At 54.6% G+C, this 21,962-nt stretch overlaps 1 protein-coding gene across 1 annotated transcript in view; it reads left to right on the top strand.

The window, feature by feature from the left end:
- DENND2A (DENN/MADD domain containing 2A) overlaps nucleotides 1-21,962 on the top strand; it is a 46,520-nt gene that overhangs the window by 16,513 nt on the left and 8,045 nt on the right. Inside the window, exons 2-14 of the mRNA XM_006887226.1 lie at nucleotides 848-972; nucleotides 2,580-2,701; nucleotides 3,564-3,569; nucleotides 5,579-5,773; nucleotides 7,253-7,346; nucleotides 7,830-7,880; nucleotides 8,897-9,081; nucleotides 10,428-10,537; nucleotides 11,460-11,529; nucleotides 13,127-13,204; nucleotides 16,701-16,841; nucleotides 17,441-17,589; nucleotides 21,665-21,842. Coding sequence (XP_006887288.1) covers nucleotides 848-972; nucleotides 2,580-2,701; nucleotides 3,564-3,569; nucleotides 5,579-5,773; nucleotides 7,253-7,346; nucleotides 7,830-7,880; nucleotides 8,897-9,081; nucleotides 10,428-10,537; nucleotides 11,460-11,529; nucleotides 13,127-13,204; nucleotides 16,701-16,841; nucleotides 17,441-17,589; nucleotides 21,665-21,842 — 1,504 coding nt within the window. The remainder of the gene's footprint in view (nucleotides 1-847; nucleotides 973-2,579; nucleotides 2,702-3,563; nucleotides 3,570-5,578; nucleotides 5,774-7,252; nucleotides 7,347-7,829; nucleotides 7,881-8,896; nucleotides 9,082-10,427; nucleotides 10,538-11,459; nucleotides 11,530-13,126; nucleotides 13,205-16,700; nucleotides 16,842-17,440; nucleotides 17,590-21,664; nucleotides 21,843-21,962) is intronic.

Below are 21,962 nucleotides of genomic sequence, written 5' to 3'. Positions count from 1 at the left end.
TCAGTAATGTATGCTGCATTGAAACAGATGAGGGAGAAAATTGTTTAAAAGGGATATGTGATTAGGTATTTTTGTCATGACAGGAGTCCAGGGCGAAGGCTGCACAGTGGAGTGGACCTGGGGGAGGAATTGTAAAACAGTGAAAGAATTTTTCTTTTACTTTTCCAAGAGGGTTGTGTACTAGGGGGGAGGGTAGGGAGGGGAGAAAAATGCAACAATGAATGAATGGAAATCCAAAGTCTCTGTAAATTTTTATTCAAATTAATAATAATTTTAAAAAATAAAGCAAACAAAAAAAAGACATCAACAGACTTGCTTTCAGTAATGGAAAAACCTGGAAGGCAGTGAGGTTTGGGGTTTTTTCTTTTCTGAGCCAGCCAGCTTTGGTCTGAGTTCTTTTCGGTAAACTTTCCCATCGATTTTCTGAGTAGTTGTGGGATGTCTTTAGGCATTTTTGCCCGGCTTAGTTCACTCAGCAGTGTCCTCAGCTTCCTCCGGGCTGTGCAGTGTTTTTCTGAGGTCTTCCTTACCATTCCGCACTGATACCTAGTCCTCCGGTGGTGGGGGCATGGTACATATGGAGTACTCCATGTGTGAGGCCCGTGGTTCATACCATCGTTCATACGTAGCACTCCATGTGTGCGCAGGCCCATGGTTCATACCGTGTGTGGGCGCCCTCGGTTCACGTATCCGTTCATCCGCTGTTGGACACAGGGGTTGTTTCCGTCTCTTTGTCATTTTGGGAATAGTGAAATGCCTCAGCTCTCATTACAGTGGGGTATATCTTAGCAGTGAGATTGCTGGACGACACACGTTCTCCTTTTTCTCTTGCATTTGGAACCACCAGGAAGTCCTATGAGTTTGAAGACTTGCTGCCATCCGCAGAGGGCAGCAGGGAGGACTGGTACGCCCAGGCCAAGCTGGGGCTCGCTCGCACTTTATCAGAGGAGAACGTCTACGAGGACATTCTAGGTGAGAGGCCAGTGTGGTGCACCTGGGATGCAGTGGTCAGGGCGGGGCGGGCTGCTGGACGGGGGGAGCCAAGCACACACACGATCTAGAAAATGCGAGTACAGGCGGAGAGGCCCCGCACGCACCAGACCCTGTGAGATGTAGACTCTCCGTGAGTGAGACACCAAGTGTCACGTGGAAGTGGGTACCCTAGGGCCAGATGAGGGCAGAGTGGAGGGAGGGAGAGCGGTGTGACAGGGAGACCATCTCTGTCCTGGTCAGCTGTGGACCCTGAGCCGGTGGCTTCACTTCTGTGAGCTGGCTCCTGGCCTGTGCCCCGAGGATGCTGATACCAAAACAAAGCAAGCCCCCTGCCCTCGTTTTGGCTTCAACTCATGACTCACTCGGGCGCTGCCTAGAATGCCCTGCAGGCTCGAGCTCTGTGGGCTCGAGCACCTCCTAGAACGCCGTGCGGGACTGTGGAGACGGGAAATCTTCGCAGAAGCGGACAATTGTAGCCTTCTCTCGAGACGTGGCTGGTGGGTTCGAACCACCAGCTGTTCCGTTAGCAGCCCTGTGCTTTACCCCCGTACCACCTGAATGCCCTCAGGTGCTGCTGGCCAGTGGTCTGAGTAGATGTCCAGCAAATCGTAGGAGAAAACCTATCATCAGAGAAACTCCAGACGCCAGACGCCAGCCCCCATCAGAAGTGTAAGGCCAGGGCACTGACTGTGTCACCGTGCGGATGGGAACACACATCTTGTTCACAAAGCCATGCAGCACGCAGGCCCACCTCTGTAAATTTTCCCTGAGGCCGAGGACGGCCTTGGCAGTCAGGCCCACGACTTGCTGTGAGTTAAGTCTCCTCCAGAAGAAGGAGTCTCCCCGAAGATCTCTCAGGGAAGCTCAAGTGAAGACTGGTAGGCGAGTAAGGAGCCCGCCGAGGAGGGCAGTGGGTACTTAGAGCAGGAGGGGTTGTCGGCTGAGCCACCATCACCATGGAGTAAACTGTCCTGGTGACTCCGTGGGGGTCAGGCTGGAACCGACTGGGCTCCACAGGGCTCTCGGTGGCCGCTTTTTAGAAGCAGATCCCCAGGCCTGTCTTCTGAGGCCCCTCTGGGTGAGTGTACACCTCCATCCTTGATGCCAGCATGGACTGTGTTCACTGAGTGTCCTCTGGGGCTCCAATTGTTTGGTGGCCCCTAAGAGTCACGGGACCAGGGTTCTGACGATGAGCGTCCCCCAGGCAGTGGGGTCCCAGCCTGCAATAAATGTGTGGTCTGAGCGTCTCAGCAGGCTCCCTATGACCCCTCCCATGGTGGTCCACCACGCCCTGGAATCCACACCCCCATGTTCATTCCCCTTCAGGAGAAGGCAGCCTGGGTCCCAGAGGCCCAGCATTGCTTGGGTCACTTTGGTCCATGCAGTTCCCAGCAAGGAATGTCATCCCCTGAGCTGATGCACAGGGTGGGGTGTGGGGCACAGATGGGCTGGTTACGGAGTGGTCTCCCAGACGCAGGGAGGATCCCCTGCCAGATCAGAGCCACACATGAGCACCCCCAAAGGGTCTGACACGAGGGTAGCCGTCGTGTCCTGGGTCGCTAACCATTACCTCTGACCGACTGCAGATCCTCCAGTGAAGGAGAACCCGTATGAGGACATCGAGTTGCATGGCCGCTGCCTGGGGAAGAAGTGTGTGCTGAACTTCCCTGCTTCCCCCGCCTCTCCCATCCCCGACGCGCCCTCCAAGGTGAGCCCAGGAGTGGGGCCTGCACTGGAGGGCCCCGATGGTTCCCCTCAGCTGCCGGGGTCTTCTGTCCTGTTCTCTTGGCTGCACTGCATTTTATGTGCTTCACAGACAATGCCTTTTTCACTGTTTGAAAGTCTATGACATCCCTGTATCAAGCCAGTCTGCCACAGTGTCCTTAGGATTTGCTCAGCTCATTTCGGGTGTCACGTGCTGGTCTTCCTCATAAGGTTTCTGACCATACTCAATGTCAGCACCACGCTGCCGCAAGCTTCCTAGACTGCTTGAACCACCCCCAGAACCTTCAAACTCATTTCCTTTGAGTAGGAACCAATTCATAGCTGACCCTCCAAAAGCTTTTCAGAGATTCAAAGTCACACAGGAGGAGATTGCCCATCGTTCTCGCATGTTGCAGCCAGTGGATTTGAACCACTGGAGAGGGCCACTCTTGGTTTAGCAGTGCCACTCCCTACAGACTTTGCCAGCAGAGCACCCTTCACAGACTACAGGAGTCTGAAAATACTGTTAATGCACCAAGAAGGCCCAGAAAACCACACGCCTCATTCTGCTGTGACATTGACTTTATTGTGGTGCCTGGAACTGAACCCACGATGTCTGCAAGATGTCTGTACCAAAGAATGGTCAGTGGGTGTCTGTGGAAGGGAACCAGTGCCATGACCAGAGCTGTTTCCTTCTCCAAACCTGTTCAGGGTAGGGCTCTGGTGGCCTCGTCCACGGGCAGCTGCGATGTTCACCCAAAGGTGGTGTCTGGTGGTTCAGATTCACCTGTGACTCCTGTGGGACCACGAGCTGTCTCTTCCTGTGCAATTTAGAGCTCCAAGAAGCCCCCTGGAGAGCCAGCTAGGAGTCGGTTTTGATTCAACAGCAGTTTTTATCCAGCCTTTATGCTGAGGAAGTCATCCAAGAAGCTGGAGTGTGTGAAGAGGAATGTGGCATCAGGATTGGGGAAAGATTCATCAACAGGCATTATGCAGATGACACAACCTTGCTTGCAGAAAGTGAAGAGGGTTTGAAGCACTTGCTGAAGAAGATTGAAGACTACAGCTTTCGGTAGGGATTATACTTGGACCTAAAGCAGAAATCCCCACAACTAGACTAATGACAGCAGCATGATGAATGGGGGGAAGATGGAAATGGCAAGGATTTATTTCTTTGGAACCCCAAATCACCCCCTAGAAGCAACAGGCAGGGAAGGAGACGGTGTAAGAGATCAGAAGGAAGACCCAGGGCTCCGTTCCCGCGAGGTCTCAGTGAGCTCTGACACCAAGGCTGGGTGTCACCGTCATCATTGGACAGCCAGCACTGGACAGCAGGAGAGAGGCCGGATACTGCCCAGTGACATGTCAGACAAATCCGACGACTCCCAGTACGTGCAGGCTGCCTGAGACCCTGAGGCCACCACCCAGCCACGCCACAACTCTGCTGCCCGCAGCTGGTGTCCAGGTGCCGCCCAGGAGCCACTGCCGGCGGCTCACTCCCTCCGCTGGGCTCATTGTCTGTTCTTTGGGCATCGGACACATCTGGGCCACAGCTGGGCTTCTAGAACTTGCAGCAGCTGCTCCTTCTCACCTCCCTCCTCGCTGGGCCTGCCACAAACCCCAGGAAGGCCTTCTGGGTCGTCTTCAGAGACTTCTCATTTGACCAGCCCCTGCCTGGTCCCAGCAGGATGGAAAGGTCAGTGAGGTGGCCCCAAAGCCGCGCTGGATGGCCCTCACGTCTATACGGCCTGCGCTCAGCGCCCTCGTGCGTGCTGGGGCGGGACTGCACCCACTGGGTGCCCACCAGCCTCTTCTCGGAAGGGGTCACCACAGGGGCGAGTCAAACCTCTTCTTTTTAAGAATTGTACTTTGTGTGATAGTTTACAAAGCACATTCACTTTCCACTTCACTTGGGTGAAGACCTTGCATCATGGCACTGCTGTAGTACATCCCCTCGATGTGACGCACTGGGCCCACGTCCTCCCTGGGTCGCTGGGTCCCTGGGTCCCTGGGTCAGGTCGCTCTGCCCTGAATCTTCCCACCTTCTAAGCTTGTTTTCAGGCAAATGCTGCCGTTTGAGTCAGTGTGGCTGATGGTACTGAGGGTGCCTTTCCCCCCCGAGAGGCCATTATTCGTGCCTTAGCCCTGCCTGTCCTTTTTCTGGACCCCAGGGTCTCGTTCAGGTCCAGCTTGAAGAATGTCTGAGGGCCATGCTCTCACGAGTGTCACTGGGCTGTAGCAGACAAGTATACCTGTGAAGTTTTGTGTCTTTGAATTTTGTTCTTTTGCTTTTCCTCCTCTGCCCAGGACTTCCTCCTGCCGTCCGATCAGAGTGGATGGTGGTGGTAGCCGGGCATAGATTGTTTCTCTGGGCTCTGCGTAGCGAGGGTCCCATTGATGGCCAGAAGGACAGACAGAGCTGTCTTGGAGAAAGTACAGCCACAGTGACCCTTGGAGGCAAGGATGGTGAGGCTTCCTCTCGTAGATTTTGGACATGTTGCCCAGAGAGGCTGTTGTTTGGAAAGGTGAAGGTCAGCTAAAGAGAGGACGCTCCCCCGTGAGATGAAATGATAGAGACTGCAGCAGTGTGTGTCAGAGATGAGGAGGACGGCACAGGATGGGACCCACGCGGCTCCGTGTAGAGCAGGACACTGCCCAGTCCTGAGCTGCCCACCTGGTCACTGCGGGAGTCCCTCTCTTTGAAGGTCTTTTGTCGCTGACCCTCTGCCTTACCAAGCATGACGTCCTCACCAAGCATGACGTCCTTCTCTGAGGCCTCCGGACGACCCTCGCTCCACACGCGAGGAGGGCTCCGCCGTCACTGGTACCACCCGGCCCCTCTTTGTTCTCATTTGAGCTGCTTTTCTCTTTCTGCCCACAGTCATCTAAGCCTGTGCTTTCCCGGCACAGTTCTGAGAGGAGGAACTTCAAGCTGTTGGACACTCGGAAGCCGAGTCGGGACGGCACCGTGTCCCCATCCCGGGTCAGCCCCCCCTCCACTCCTAGCAGCCCTGACGACACTGTCTTCAACCTTGGGGACCTGCAGAACGGCCGGAGGAAGAGGAAGATCCCCAAGGTGATGTGCGTCCAGCTCTGGCCCTCAGCGTTCAGCCCCGTGCTGTGTGGCCTTCACCACTGTCCCGTCCCAAAGCCTTTCATTCCCCCATTTCCCCGGCTCTGCTCCCTGCCATCAAGTCACTTCCAATTCCTGAACCTCCATTGAGTGTCCAGGGCCTGGAAATCTTTAGGGGATGATACCCACCTTGAGATAATGGGGTTGGTGTGTCAGAGTGAGACTGGCTCAGGATAGGGCAGTATTCAAAGCTCTTGTACACAGGGTCACTGTGAGTTGTAGGGGACTCGATGGCACGGAATAATAATGACCTCAGTGGCTTGTGGATTTGCACGGTTGGCCTTTCGGTTAATAGCCCGATGCATTGTGCCACCAGGAGTCCTTCCCACCGTTTGTGCCTAGGCTGTGTCTGGTGTAAATGTCCTGTGTATTTGCATCATGCAGCGTTTGTCCTTTGTGACTGACATCTCTCTCAGCACCTCGTTTCCACGGTCTGGCCGTGTGCTAACCTGGATCGGGGCCTCATTTCTCTTTAGGGATAGCATTCCGTCCTGGGCTGGTGGACACGGTCTGAGAACACCTGTGTGTGGTGAATTCCTCTGGGTACATACCCAGGAGTGGGGTCATCCGGATCCCTGCTGGTGCATTAAATGTCGGCCTGCAAACAGAAAGGTCGGAGCTTCAAATCCCCCAGCTGCTCCTCCGGAAAGGTGGACAGTCTCTTCCCACAAAGCTTTGTTGTGCGCTGAGTCACACTAGCTCAGCTGACCCTCCGGTGCGTTTGCAGAGGCTGTAAATCGAGTGAGAGAAGACGGCCCGTCGTTCTCTCACGGAGCAGCTGCTACACTTGAACCCAGTGTTGGCAGCTTAACTCCTTAGCGCTAGACCTCTAGGTTTAAAGCGTTGGGAATCCCGTGGGAATTGGCTGCAAGGCAGTGGATTTCGCATGGTGATTCCGTGTATAATTCGGTGAGGGACAGTCACGCTGACACCCGTTTTGGTCAGAAAAGGGGAGGGTTTTTCTCCCCTGAAGCCGGCCGCGGTCCTGGGGGGCAGAGCAGGAGCCATGAAGCCTGAGGAGGATTGTGGGGTGAGGGTGTGGGATGAGGCTCTGCACTGAGTGTCTGTGAGTGTCCCTCACAGAACAGACGTGGCTCGGACCCCCAGGTGTCTGGGATGGTCACCCTTCCCCACCCCGGCCTGGTGCCCACCAGAAGGCCCTGCCTGGGATCCGTCTCCTCCACTGTCCCTTCCTTTCCTGGCTTGGTTTGGATACCAGCTCCTTCCCCAACCCCAGGGACAGCTCTGCTGCAGATAGGGGGCCTCTGTCCCTGAGCCAGTGACGACGTCCACCAGCTGAGGCTGTCTTAGAGTGACCCACAGGCCACTGTCAGGGCAAAGACTCCCTGGCTCAGCCCTCCTGGAAGACACAGGTGGTGGGAGCCCCGGAGGCCTCTAACTGCCTCCCTGTCCTGTGTGCAGCTGGTGCTGCGGATCAACGCCATCTATGAGGCCCGGAGAGGGAAGAAGCGGGTGAAGCGGCTGTCCCAGTCCACAGACAACAGCTCAGGCCGAGGTAAGCCCACCCCCAAGGACACGCCCACCCGAGGACACGCCCACCCCAGGGCACGCTCACCCCCAGAGGGCCTGCCTGGAGTCCACTTGGGCCGTGGCACCTGGGAGTGCGTCTGCCCAGCTCTGCTGCCCAGGGTGGGGACCCCGGTGCAGAGTCTTGTGCCCCCTCCCTGCCATCCACCCACCTGCCCAAGCTCACTACTCCACTGATGCATGGCCCCCTCCCAACCTGAGTCCCCACGTGCCCAGCCTCAGTCCTCCACTGGCAGCACAGATTGGGCCTTAACTTTCTGTGATCACTTGATGTAATGACTGCATACCTGGGATGGCTTCGCTCACACACAAGCAGGGATGGAGATCCTTTGTGTTAGCTTGAAGGGACGGAGAGAAAACAGCCCTGAGCCTAGAGCTGGCCATGTGCAGCCACAGGTAGGGCTTGGGATGCAAGACAGCCCACGTCACACCTCTCCTGTCTTTGGTCCAGTGACAGATGAGAACAGCGAGTCAGACAGCGACACTGAGGAGAAGCTGGAAGGTGAGAACTATTTGTGGGCAGCAGGGGTGGGTCAGGGCCCCATGTCGGAGGACAGCAGGTTCTGGGCCCCCGGGAGTAAGCTGCACTGTCTGATCCCCCACTGCTCCCTGCCCACCCGGTACCCATCATACTGAGGTCCCGCTGTACTGGCCCACTGGCCTGCTTGTATGAGGTCTCATCCTGGCCCTAGCCTGTCAGGGATCTGCAGGACCACTGTGTCCTAGTGGTCAGTTGGTGTCACTCTGTAGTGGGTCCCCAGGACCCTCTCCCATCTTGGGTCTGAGCTGCATAGGTCCTGACCCAGAAGAGGTCAGGGTGGTCAGACGGGCTGCAGAGGAGGGTAGGGGCTGTCAATTTGCCCTGCTTGTCCATTCTCACATGGAACAAGTGTGTCCACTTCCCAGATGCTGGGGGACAGGATGGGGAGGGCACTGTTAGCCTATTCACATAGCTTCTCATCTGCATTCCACCCCAACCCACAGAGAAGACAGATCTTGTCAGACAAATTGAAAGACAGGGCATGGGTTGGAGGGACCAGATCCCCACCATACCCCACAGAGAAGACAAGTCTCAAGAGCTACAGCCTGAGGCCTGTGGGCAGAGCCATGTGCAGGAGCGGGACCCCGGGGATCTAGGGCCAACCCTGCAGAGGGAGCCTCCACAGGACAGCACTCAGGTCCCCCCTCCATGCCCTGCAGAGCTCCCTGCCTCCGTGCCTTAGGGAGCCTCATGGGTCAGCACCTGGGGCCCACCCTACTCCCCCTGTCCTGTGGAGGTTCACAGGGAAGCACTGGGGTCATCCCCCTCCCCACCCTCCCAGTGTCCTGCGGAGCCTCACAGGGCAGCACCCGGGGCCCCCCCTCCATGTCCTGCAGAGGCTCATGGGACAGAACCTGGGGTCCACCCGTGTGCCCCGTGGAGCCTGAGCCCACTGTCCTTGAGCTCTGCAGGAACCCCAGCACTCTTGGTCTACCATCCCGCAAGCAGGACGTTATCCTGACCCACTCTGCCCACAGCCCACAGCCAGCGCCTGGTCCACGTCCAGGCACGTCTGAAACAGGCCCCACGGTGCCCCCCACTGGACCGGGGGCTGCAGGAAGTCCAGGAGCGGCAGCTCTTCGAGTACTTTGTGGTCGTGTCGCTGCACAGAAAGCAGGGGACCACCTACGTGCCTGAGCTCACCCAGCAGTTCCCTCTGAAGGTACGTGGGCCGTCCGGGCCTCACTCTGAGTCAGGATACAGGGTATCATAGGGACCTCTAGCCTGCTCCTGACTGCCATTGGGTCCCTTCAAGCCAGTTCTGCTCCATCAAGCCCACAGGACAGAATAGACTGCCCCAGAGGGCTGCCCTGACTGTCATCTTGACCTGAGCAGAGAGCCACGGACGGTCTGAACCACCAACCTTCCCATTAGCAGCCGAACACTTCACAGAGCACCTGGGGTCCTCCTTGGAGTAAATTAGAGAAACAGTGCTGCTGGGGACAGGAGGGCCCTGGGAGGACAGCATCAGGACTGAGTGTCCACCGAGTCCACATCCCCTCTGACTCCCCGTCGGGGCTGAGTGCCCGCCGATCTCATGTCCTCTCTGACTCCCCAACTGTGTATCCAGCCATGACTCCTGGCTGCCCCCATAGCCCTACTCCCCTCCTTTGCTCCATGGACTCAGCTTTGCTTCTGTGTTCAGTGCGCCTGGCCCTGACCTCTGAGGACCTCCGTCCTGTGATTTGGCCTGGCCGTTGGTTGACTGCTGACCCCTGTAACCAGAGGGCACACATCCAGCCTTGGGTGGCCCGGCTGCTGGTGCAGGCGTCTGCTTTCTACCTGGCATGGTGAGGCCAGCCTACGTTCTGGTATCTCTGCTCCACAAATCCCTGAGGCTGGGAGGTCAGAGAGATGAGCTGAGCCCCCTCCTACAAGTGGCCATGTTCCTGGTGCTGCACCAGGTACTCGGGTCAGGGAGAGGCCGTGGACTGACTGATCAGACATGTCAGAGCTCATCCTGACTTCTGAAATTCTGTCCATGGGACACCGCCTGGACCCCCTTCGGTTCTGATGGCTGGCCACTCTAGAAGTAGTTGACTTTGACTGTTTCTCTATTGAAACCCAGATGGAGGGCGGCAAGGTGCTGGGAGAGCATCCCTAATTCCCTCCTCCATGTGACTGGAATAGCCCTATTCCAGAGCCCCTGGGTATGCAGGAAGGAGCCCGGCAGACAATGCTTAAAGAGCTCAGCTGCTAACTGAAAGGTCGATGGTTCGAATCCACTAGCCGCTCCATGGGAGGACGAGATGGTCTGCTCTCCTAAAGGTCACAGCTCTGGGGACCCTGTGGACACGCTCCTCTGTCCTTGGGTCATATCAGAGTAGACAGCAGCACTGGGGGTGTTGGGGCTTTTCTTTGAAGTACTGTTTCCCTCCTGACCCCCTCATCAGAACCACTGGGATTAGGGTGAGGACCCCCTTAGACTAAGATGCTCCCTGTCCCTCGGAGGGAGCTGAGGAGTGACCTCCTCGAGACCCCTTCTGCAGCCTGCTTCCCCCTTGGCAGCTGGACAGGTCGTTCAAGTTCATGCGGGAGGCCGAGGACCAACTGAAGGCCATTCCTCACTTCTGCTTCCCTGATGCCAAGGACTGGGTGCCCATCCAACAGTTCACCAGGTACCCTACCTCTGCCTGCTCACCCCAAATACGGAGACAAGACGGGGTGCTGCCTCTGCTCGCCCTGAAGATTTAGATGAAACAGGGTGTGGCCTCTGCCTTCACACCCCAAAGATAGATGAGAGACGGAGCTGTAGGCCCCTCTCCACGGAGCTGAGATGGGGCTCTCACTTCTGCCTCCTCACCCCAAAGATGGAGGCAAGGTGTGGAGGAGTCTGTCACCACTTGGAAGACAGAGACAGGAAGTGGGAATTAGGCAGCATCTCCCTCTCCCAACTCAAAGACAGAGATGAGAATGGGGGTGTTGGCCTCTCCCTTCCCCCAGAGTTGGAGATGAGAATGGTGGGGCATAGGTAGCAGTCTGCCTGGATTGAAAGAAGTGAGGTGACGGGTGTCTCCCGCAGCGTTTGTAGAACTCGCCTGACAGAGGGCCTTCATGAGGTCATGCCTGGCCTGCCCCCTCCAGGTGTTTGGTTCCTCCAGTCCATGCTGCCCCAGCCACGGCAGGACCTGTAGTGTCAGCGTTTGCAAGCTTGGATTTGAACACACCAAGTGTCCCTTGAAGTCACTACAAGGTCTTTAAGGACAGCCAGTCCTGCATTCCTGTGGGGGACCCGCTGCCCTCACAGCCACACTCTTGCTCAGCGTTGCCCTAGGCCCACCGAGACATAGTGCAAACCCTCCTCAGCTCAGAGGGAGCTCGGTGAGAGACCGAGGGCTGGAGACGTGGGTCAACTCAGTGTCAGTTGTTTCTGTGAACATTGAAATGCGAGGGCCAGGGCAGTATTCCTCCTTTCCTCTGGGGACAGGGTGATGTTTGACAGCTTCCCATGCTGATGCCCTGGCCCCTGGAGCCTGTGCACCTGCTGGTACTGCCATAGCGTGTGGTCTGTCTCCTAATGTGCTTGTTCCCCAACCGCAGTGAGACCTTCTCGTTTGTCCTCACGGGAGAAGATGGGAGCAGGAGGTTCGGGTACTGCCGCAGGCTGCTGGTGAGTGTGGCCGCGGAGCTCCCGGGTCGCGGGGTTGTGAGGCCAGGTTCAAGTCTTGTTGATAGATGGACACTGTCGCCTTCAGCCTCTGGGTACTGCACACAGTTGACATAGGTCCCGGCCAGAGGTGCCTCTGAAGAAAGGCCTGGTGGTCGATTCTGCAGAGTCGGCTGTTGACGAGCCCGGCAGCAGTCTTGTTCTGCCGCATGTGCTGTCACTGAGGGTCGGCACTGACTTAATGGCAAGCAGCCTCGCTGTCCTCTCCTTTGGAAAGAAAAGACCTTGTCTGTCATTTCCCCTCAAATCCGAGGCCCGGTCTCCGTCACCCGGGCGTCCCTGGTGTGAAGCCTGCCAGGTAGCGAGTCAGTGTTCGCTTTGGGCAGAGGAGTCTGCTGTCTTGATTCAAATAATTAGGAAAGTGCCTTTTACAACAGTCACTTTTAAAAGCCAGACCCTCTGCTGGAGTGACCATTTCAGGATGTGATACTTTAAAAATCTGCTGTTGTGGCAAGTCGTTTTCCATGGAATGTGCCTGAGTCTTAGGAACAGGGTGATGGAGTTGGGAGCACAGTGCTGGGCAGGGCACAGGGTGAGTCTTCCGCAGGGCTCTTGAACGAGTGAGGGGACAGAGGCGTGGATATGGAGGAAACAGGTCAGTGAGTTATTGCTGAAAGTGACTTGGAGACTAAGATACTGAGATGGGTTATGGTTTGGGTTTGAAAATTGACTTGAAAATTAATTTCAGAAGAGTTTCCCAAAGTGGCTTATGATTTGAGGTTATTTTAAGTAGCACAGTCTCAGTGTAACCTCTTCAGGGGACCCCAGTGATGTGTAAACACTCAGCCTCCCTGCTTTCTGGTTCTGAGGGTGTATTAAGCACCTACTGTGTGCACTGCACTTGATACTTGGAACCTTTGAGAAGATGAATCCCTCATGTGACCATCTGCAAAGTGGGAGTGTTGGTCCATGGGATAGTCTGCCTTCTCCAGAGAAGCAAGCAGTGAAGGAGGGAGGGAGGGAGGGAGGGAGCGGGGGTGCTTGTGTGCACACACGTTATTGTTGTTAGGTGCTGTCAGGTACACCTCACAGCGACTCTGAGCCCTGCCCGGTCCTTTCCATCTCTGACACACCTGAGCCCACTGCTGCAGGCACCGTGGCAGTCTACCTGGTTGAGGGTCTTCCTCTCTTCATGTAGACTTAAGATGCAGTCTGCGCTAGTACTGTCTTGTTAACATAGCGAAGAACGTGCGTTCCCAGATGGGCTCATGGCCGTAGTATAAACCGAATGGAAACCAAGGCCCTTGCCACTGAGTCAGCTCTGAAGCCTAGTGATCTTTAGCCCAGCAGGACCGCTGCCCACTGCGTTTCCAAGGCTGTGACCTTTCCAGAAGCACACTCTGAGCCGCTGTGGGGTTTGAACCTCTGACCTTTCAGTCACCCACGGTGCCCCCAGAGCTCCCGCAGCCGTGAGTGTGGGGGTCATGATTTGTAACACGGGCTCTCAGGAGACAGCGTTTAACAGCAGGACTGTGAAGACACTGGGTCTGTCCTGGCTCAGGGCTGGAGATGCTCACATTTCCTGTGTTTCTCCCCAAAGCCGAGTGGCAAAGGAAAGCGTCTGCCGGAAGTGTACTGCATCGTGAGCCGCCTTCGCTGCTTCAGCCTCTTTTCAAAGGTGAGGGTGCACCTCTGGGAGGGGCCAGGAGGGACAGCAGGGCCTGGACAGGACAGGAGAGTCCAGCTCCCAGGAGGAGAGTAGGGCATGGCAGGGCCTGGACAGGACAGGAGAGCCCATCTCCAGAAGGACACGAGGTGGGCAACAAGGCCTGGACAGGACAGGAGACCTCAGCTCCCCAGCGAGGACAGGAGGGAAGACAAGGCCTGGGTGAGACCAGAGACCCCAGCTCTAGGAAAGGATAATGGGCTGGTAGGGATTGGGCAAGGCAGGAGACCCCAGAACACAGGAGAGGACAGGAGGGATGGCTGCAGACAGCCAGGCCTGTGAGGCCACAGCTTCGGGAGAGGACAGGAGAGATGGCTGGCGACGGCCAGGCCTTTGAGGCCCCAGCTGGGGGACAGGACAGGAGCGATGGCCAGGGACAGCCAGGACAGGATGTGAGGTCACAGCTCCTGGTTCTTTAAAGAAAGCATCTGATTTTCTGTTTCCTCCCCACTTCCTGTCCTCACTTCCCCTCTGCTTTTTGTTGGAGAAGTAAGAGCTGGGAGACCTGGGCAGGGAGTACGGGCAAGGGCTGTGGGTGCACCTGTCATGAGGGACAGGGTGTCCTCCCAGGATATGAGGGTGTGAGATGCTTCACTCACGTGGGCTTGGCTCGTGCAAAACCCGCACTGCTTGGGTCCTGTTGAATATTGAGTGTTGTGTCCCTGCGTGTGATGTAGCCGGGAGTGCTCCTAACCCATCCAGACTAACTTGACGCTCCATTCCGGAAGCTAAGGGTGCACTGCTGCCGACTGAAAGGTTCTACCGACCAGCGGCCTCACAGGAGATGTTGAGGCTGACCGCTTCTGTAAAAACAACAGCCTTGAGGGAGCTCTGGTGGCCTAGTGGCAAAGAAACTGCACTGCAACTGCGAAGGTGCGCAGTTCAAATCCACTGGATGCTCTGCTTGAGAAGGAGGGGCAGTCGGATCCAATTTGACGGTACACACAAGAAAAAAAACAAACCCCACAACCTTGGAAATTCTTTCGAGAGAGCAGTCCTCCTGTGCCATTCAGTGACCTGAGCCGCTGTTGATGGCAGTGGTTCATCAAGACGAGAGAGATGCCCTGTCACACCAGTGCTCCCCTCCGCCGTGTGGACGGGCACGGGAGGAAGATCAGTCCCGTATGAGTCAGCCCTCCGGAGGGGCACGGCCTTGGAGTTCGCACAGCTCCCTCCAGAGCCCCCTCCCTGATGCTTACCACAGGTTCATGTCCCCGGCTGTGGGACAGCTAGACAGCAGGATAATACCCATGATTTTTTCACTGTGTTGGAGGGTATTTCTCCCATCAAGAATGTGTGCAAAGTCCTCCATTAAGGGGCTGGAGAAGGTTGTGAGGGGAGGAGAGGGTGAGGGGGTGGGTGTGCTATGATCTGACGTGTCCTGAGCCCTAAGAGGAGGGCTCCTAACAGTATAGCTTACTGTGTCCTTGCTGAGTTATTTGTTGTACATATTTGAATATTTTTATATTGATAAATAAAGTGAAGGCAATTTAAAAAAGAATGCATGCCAAGTGGACTGGGGAGAGGGAGGGAGGACTTGTGCAACAGTGACTGAATGAAGAAGCAGCATGTGTTTGAGTGATGACTGCAGTTAAACGCAGTGTCCGATCCACAGTTGGGGTGTCCTGCCTTTTCCTCACCCAGCCTCGCCAGCGTCTGTTACGTGTTTACTCGGCTTTGCTCCCCGCCCCTTGCCCATCTCTGGAAGCCATCCAAGAGAGATTCAGCCAAGAGGGCGTCTGTGTGGTCATCTTTCCTCTCTCTGGTCGTGGTATCATATGGTGTTTGTCCTGTTGTAACTGACTGCCACAGATTCCTCTAGGTTCGTCCGTCGGTGTTGTGCGGTGTTTTGTGAATTCTGTGTAGTCTGTTGTCTTGGAACTGACTCCCGGCTGTCCTTTCAGTAGGTTTTCAGAGGCTGTAAATTGCATGAGTGTGCTCGTCTTTCTCCTGCACGGCAGCTGGAGGATTTGAACCCCCTGCCTTTGGATTGGTAGCACAACTCTTTACCCACTTGGCCACCAAAGCTCTTATAGCTCTGTTATTGTGTTATGTGCCATCAAATCGGCACTGACCTTCAGCAGACCTTCCGGCGAGCTTTCAGAGGCAGTAGATTGCACGAGAGGAGAGTGTCCATTCTCTTCACGCAGAGAGCTGGTGGATTCGAACTATGTGCCTTTGGGACTACATCACAGCTTCTTAACCACTAGGCCACCAGAGCTCTTATAGCCCTTTAGTGTTATTTAATACTCCATATATTATTTAATTTATGCAACCATTTGTCTATTGATAGACAAATGGGTTCTTTCAATCTCTGCTATTCTGAATAATACTCCAATAAACACAGGTGCATATTTTTTGATTGAGATTTTAATAAAAGTTTATAGAGAACTTGGATTCCCATTCATTCATTGTTGTACTTTTTTCCCTGCCCACCCCGCCCCCTCAGTACGCTTTTCTCTTTGGGAAAAAAAAATCCTTCACTGTTATATAGTCCAGTCCACTTTACTATGCAGTTTTTACTCTGGACTCTTGTCATGCCAATAATACTTAATCATATATTCCTTTTAAAGAGTTCTCTCCCTCGTCTGTTTCAAGGTTATGTACATTATTTGTCCCCTCTTTTCTTAGTTTCCCCCCTACTTGCATGTCAACCTGTTTTATAACAGTGGCATTATGCAGTATTTGTCCTTTTATGACTGAGATATTTCATTCAGCATAACGTCCTCCATAGTAATCCATTTTATATAATAGTTCATGAGTTCATTGTTTTTCAGTGCTGCGTAATATTCCATTGTGTGGATATACCACAGCTTCTCTAGCCATTCATTTTTTGATGGGAACTTGGGTTGTTTCCAACTCTTTGCTATTGTGAACAAAGCAACAGTAAACATGGGTGTGCATATATCTGCTTGGTGGCGGTTATGGTTTCTTTAAGGTAAATTCCCAGTAGTGGAATTGTTGGGTCAAATGGTGTTCTATTTCCAACTTTTTGAGAAAGTGCCATACTGCCTTCCATAGTGGTTGCACCATTTTACACTCCCACCAACAGTGAATAAGCATTCTAGTCTCGCCACAACCTCGCCAGCATTTGTTGTTTTCTGCTCTGCTGAATTTTGCTGTTGTTACTGGGGTGAGATGATGTTATTTTGACAGGTGCACATTTTTAAAAATAGAATTTGTGCATTGGCCCAATGGGCCATGCAGCCTTTTCCAAGGTCAAGGGGAAAGGAACTCTCCTTCCTTTTGTGGGGCCAGCAGAGCCGCGTGACAACGGGAGCAGGTGGCCTGGAGATACTTAGGTCAGTATGTGCAGGTCAGAGCTTCGAAGGGCTGCTGACCAGGCAGGTCTAGGCTTACCCTCAGCTCCTCAGTCCCCAGCCCCACATCAGAGCTGAGGCCCTCAGCCTGTGGTCAGCACAGCCCCATTGCCGCTCTGGCCTTGCAGATCCTGGATGAGGTGGAGAAGCGACGTGGCATCTCTCCTGCCCTGGTCCAGCCCTTCATGAGGAGCGTGATGGAGGCGCCATTCCCGGCCCTGGGCAAGACCATCGTGGTCAGGAACTTCCTGCCTGGATCAGGGAATGAGGTAGGCCACCAGGCCCTGTCCTCCCCAAGCCCTGTCCCCGGGTTGGAGTGCACTGTGCCGCCTGCACCCTGTCACCCTCTCCACTCCTCGGGCCTCCTGGGCCAGGCCACCTGGGCCAGACCATCCGCAGACAAGGTGCCTCTCCTCCCAGGCATGACCACACCCTGCAGCCAGGACTGGTCCCGGTGAGCCCAAGGCTGGGCTGTGGGCTCAGGTGCTGTCAGGGAGCAAGGGCCTGGGCCCAGAGGGACACCCAGGAAACCAGCTTCTCCAGCAGCCCGTTATCTGGGTGACTGTGGCTCTTGCATCCACCCATGTGGCTTCCTCAGGAAACCCAAGACCTGGTGCTGCTTTTGCCCGGCCCAGCCCTGGTCACTGCCCCTTCCCTCGGATGGGATAGGGATTGGTATAGCCACTGGCTTCATCTTCCCATGTTTCTGTGGTCTGTGGTCCACACAGACACACACCAGGTGGTCACCACATTCTACCGCCCCAAGAAGGCTAAGATCCTTGTGTATACCCGCATCCCCTCGCGGCTGCCCCTCCACACAGGTGAGGTTTGTAGACCAGGCTCCTTATTTATGCCCCACCTCTGGCAGGTGATTGAGCTGTGTCGCCCCCTGGACTCCCGGCTTGAACATGTGGACTTTGAGTCTCTCTTCGCTGCCCTCAGCATCCGCCACCTGGTGTGTGTCTTCGCGTCGCTGCTTCTGGAAAGGAGGGTCATCTTTGTTGCAGACAAGCTCAGGTACCAGCCTTGGCCTCGTGTGACGTGTTCACGGTGGACGGGCCCTCCTAGGGCCAGGCCTGCGGCTCAGTCCACTCCACAGGGCAGGGTGTAAGTGACCGAGGCTGGGAGGCCAGGCTCAGTGTCCATGTTGATCACCCTGCACCCTTTTGCTGCTCACAGGTGGACATGGGGGGGGAGGGAGAGAGAGAGAGTGTGTGTGTGTGTGTGTGAGTGTGGATCAGCCTGATGTGAACATACGTATTAGAGTATGCAGTATGAATGTGGGTATGCACCATCAGAGTGCTCTGGTGGCCTAGTGGTGAGGAGTTGCACTAATAACCTAAAGATAGACAGTTCAAATCCACCAGCTGTTCCTTGGGGGAAGGATGGGCAGTCACCTCCCATGCAGTTTGCTGCCTCTGAGAACCGCTGGAGGGTCAGCTGTGGGTGAGTCCCACCTCAGTGGCACGTACTGATGATACATTACGGTGCGTGAGACGTCTAACGGGGTGGGTGAGTAAGTGTGCTGTGATTGCAGTGTGACTGGGTGTAGGTGGCGTGTGTGATGTGGTCAGTGTACATGTGTGTGGTACAGATGTCTGCATTTGGGTATTAGAGTGTGGTAAGTGTGTGTTGTATGAGTGTTAGAGTGTAGCGTGTGTATGTGAGTGTGAGATTAGTGTGCCACGTGTACAAGGGCGTGTATAGTGTGAATGTTGTGGCAGTGCACTGTGAATGTATGTTGAGTATCGGTGTTTGTGACACTTGTGATGTGAGTGGGAACTTGTGGTGAGAGTACTTTGTGTGTAACATCTACAAAGAATGCAGACGGTCTTGACGCAGACAGAGGAAGAAGACAAGACCGAGACGGACGTCAGAAGAGACTGAGTATTGCAGTAGAGCGCTGAGAAGCCATGGCAAAGGGAAGAAATCAACATGTTAAGAAGCCAAACAAACAAAAAACAAACAAACAAAAAAAAAGAAGCGAAACAGAAGGTTTCAAAGGGCAGCGTGGGAAGACAAAGCAAAGTATTGTAATGAAATGTGCAAAGAGTTGGAGTCAGAAACTAAAAAGGTCTGAGATCTCTCGGCATTTCTTAAGTTGAAGGAACTGAAAAACAAGTTTCAAGTTACAATACCTACGGATGGTTTGGGCAGAATATGAAATGATCCAGGAAGCACTAAAAGAAGGTGGAAGGAGTACATAGAGTCGCTGTACCAAAAAGAATTGACAGACACAGAAGAATTCATGAAACAACCTTGGACTTGAACCACACACTTCTGGGATTGCAGTACAGCAAGGCTGTGCTTTGGGAGCAGTGTCTGGCCACCTGGTTCTGACTGACTTATTGGTAAGCTGCAGTGGTGGGTTCTTTGGCTTGGACCACATTTAACAACCATGGCTTCATGACATGATCTCTGGTTGCTGTCCTTGGCCTGGGAAGAACTGTGAAGGACACGTCCTCTGGCCTGGGAAGGTCCGTGAGGGACCTTTACCCTAGCCTAGGAAAGTTCATGTGAGTGACCCGTTCCTTAGCCTGGGAAGGCTTGTGAGGGACCCGTCCCATGGCCTGGGAATGACCCTGAGGGACCCTTTGCCCTGGCCTGGGAAGGTCCATGTGAGGGACCCAGCTCCTGGGCTGGAGTACCATGAATTACTCATCCCTGGCCTGGGAAGGCCTGTGAGGGACCCTCCACCAGGCCCAGCTCCATGTTGACACTCAGCACAGGAGGAATAACCCAGCCTCATCTCCTGTGTCCACTGGTGGCCCATCTCTGGGAGACCACAGAGCAGAACATGCCACACACTGAGCGTGGCGTTACTGCCCAGCGTGGCCCTTAGTCACTGCCCCATCCTTTCACCCCCGTGACTGATTTGTCATGCCAGCAAGGAACGTGGCCAACCCTGAATGTTGTCTAAAGAGGTTTTAAGTGGAGCCAAAATTCTTACAGATTTAGACTAACACCGTTGCCCCCTTTCATCTTCGGAGTGGACACTGAGTGTTCTGTAAAGCCAGCCAAGCTCATGAGTGATGGATGGAAAACAATGTTGTGGCGATGGCCTGTGCTGTTGTCATAGCATCCTAAACAAACATTTCCCTGGACCTATCCTTCCTGACAAATAACTTGATGATTAATACTTTGCATTGCAGCTTATTAGTTCCAGTTCCCCAGTTTTGGCTAAACCCAACCGGTTAGATAATAAAGTTAGCCGACTGAGCACACACACATGTACCAAAGTCACATGCCCTTTGTCAGTTCCAGGCCATGGTGACCCTGTGCCCTGCCCTCAAAGCCTCACAGCCTCGGTTTGAGCCCCTCGGTCAGTCTCGGAGAGGCTCATGCTTCTCAATTCTCCCCCAGGCTATTCATGTCCTCTGCTAACATGTCCACAGTGCTTAAACACATGTGTCCCGAAGTTTTCTCTCTTTCACATAGCTTTACTGAGACATAATTTACACATCATGACATTCATAAGGGAGCCCTGGTGGCCTGTCGGAGGAGTTGCCAAGCCCGGATTTAGGGTGCCGATTTGAGGGGAGGGGCTTCTCTGGATGGTGGTCTGTCTCATTCAGCATCTGTAGGCTCTGCTCCCTGAGGCCTCCCTGTGCCTGGTCCTTCCTGTGCTGAGGAGTTTCCCAGCACAGGACCTGCACCCAGAGCATGCGCCCGCTCCTGGTGACTCTTTCTTGTTGGCTGAGATGTCTCTCTGTGCTTGCTTTCTTCCTTTTCATCTCTTAGGAGATGAAAGACGCTCCAGGTCACACACACCCTCAACCCAAAGGAAATCTCATGGGCTAGTGGTAAGGAGTTTCACTGCCAACACAAAGGCACACAGTTCAAATCCACCATCTGCTCCTTGGGAGAATGATAAGCAGTCTCCTGCCATGTGATTTACTGCCTCTGAAGACCCACTGGGCAGAATTCAGTCCTGCTAACAGCAGCACCCACCCCAGCGAAACTGCATCCGCTCAGGACCATCACAGGGGTAAGGGCATTGCATCCTCCCTTTAATCCTTGTATGACTTCTTGATGTTTCAGACCATAGGGGAGCATTAGACAACGCCCACGTGACATCACTTGTTGTTGATTGCCATCTAGTCGAACACAACTCATAGCAACTCTATGAACAAAAGGCCTGAATCCTTTCTAAAGTTCATAGAGTTTCCAGAGGCAGACTTGTGTGTACTTTGGGAGAATATGGTTCTGTCCATGATAGGTAGCATTTTGTAATAGTTAAGAAATGTACTCTTTATCGTTTTGTGGCATGTTAACCTCTCAACAAGTGGCCCTGAGAAGAAGGATCGGTAGTCAAGTCTTGACAAAAACTTGCATCTGACCTTGGCTTTGGCCTGTGGGTGACTTTCCACATGGGCTGTTGTGTGCACCTTCACTCTAAAGTGTCCCTAGTTGCTTGTCAAGAACTAGCCTACACTTTAATGGGCTTCCCTAGCCTCTCTCGAACCCACTCACTCAACAGTGTCTGCTGCCTCTGAAGAAAGCTTGGTTTGTGAGCGCATCTTCTGGACAGAGGAGTTTGCCCAAGACCACGCTGGAGCTGGAAGTCTTGAAAGTCAGTGCATTCAAGCCAGCAAAGTCCTGTGAGAAATACTACTTTAATAACATAGTCACATCGCCTGCAACATAGTCTGCTTGTATGTATAGTAAGAGTTGTTGCTGTATCATCAAGCAGGTTTTCAGAGGCAGAAAATAGCACAAGAGGAGGTAATCCATCTTTCTGCCGTGGAACAGGCGGTAGATTTGAACCACGTGCCTTTAGGATGGCAGCACAGTGCCTTACCTTTAGGCCACCAGAGCTCCCTACACTAAGGGTTAGCTTCCTGTATCTGCATCTGAACAGCAGGCGGGCAGCATTGGAATCAGGCTTGAGAGCAGCAGTGCCCTGGTGGTCACCAGCTCCAAGCCCACCCTGCTGTCGTGTTTTGGTGTTAGCACTGATTTAGCCTCTGGGACCACAGGTGTGGGGGCGGGGCTCCACCTCCCACAGTGTATGCACCTGCACACCCCTCCCCGAGGACCCTCAGGGAGCTTCCTCCGCATCCCTCGGCTGACGGCTTCTCTCTGCCCACAGCACCCTGTCCACGTGCTGCCACGCGGTGGTGGCGCTCACCTACCCCTTCACCTGGCAGCACACCTACGTCCCGGTGCTGCCGCCCTCCATGATCGACATCGTGTGCTCGCCCACCCCCTTCCTCATCGGGCTGCTCACCAGCGCTCTGCCGCTGCTCCAAGAGCTGCCGCTGGAGGAGGTGAGTGCAGGGTGCTGGGGGAGGTGGGCATGGGGGAGGTGAGTGCAGGGTGCTGGGGGAGGTGGGCATGGGGAAGGTGAGTGCAGGGCTCAGTGGGAAGTGGGCATGGGGGAAGGTGAG

The sequence above is a fragment of the Elephantulus edwardii genome, unplaced genomic scaffold (assembly GCF_000299155.1).
Source record: "Elephantulus edwardii isolate Elephantulus edwardi_28Jun2011 unplaced genomic scaffold, EleEdw1.0 scaffold00055, whole genome shotgun sequence".
In the NCBI taxonomy this organism is placed as follows: domain Eukaryota; kingdom Metazoa; phylum Chordata; class Mammalia; order Macroscelidea; family Macroscelididae; genus Elephantulus; species Elephantulus edwardii.
Note: the sequence above shows the minus strand (reverse complement) of the source record. Positions and strands in the feature narration are given on the sequence as shown.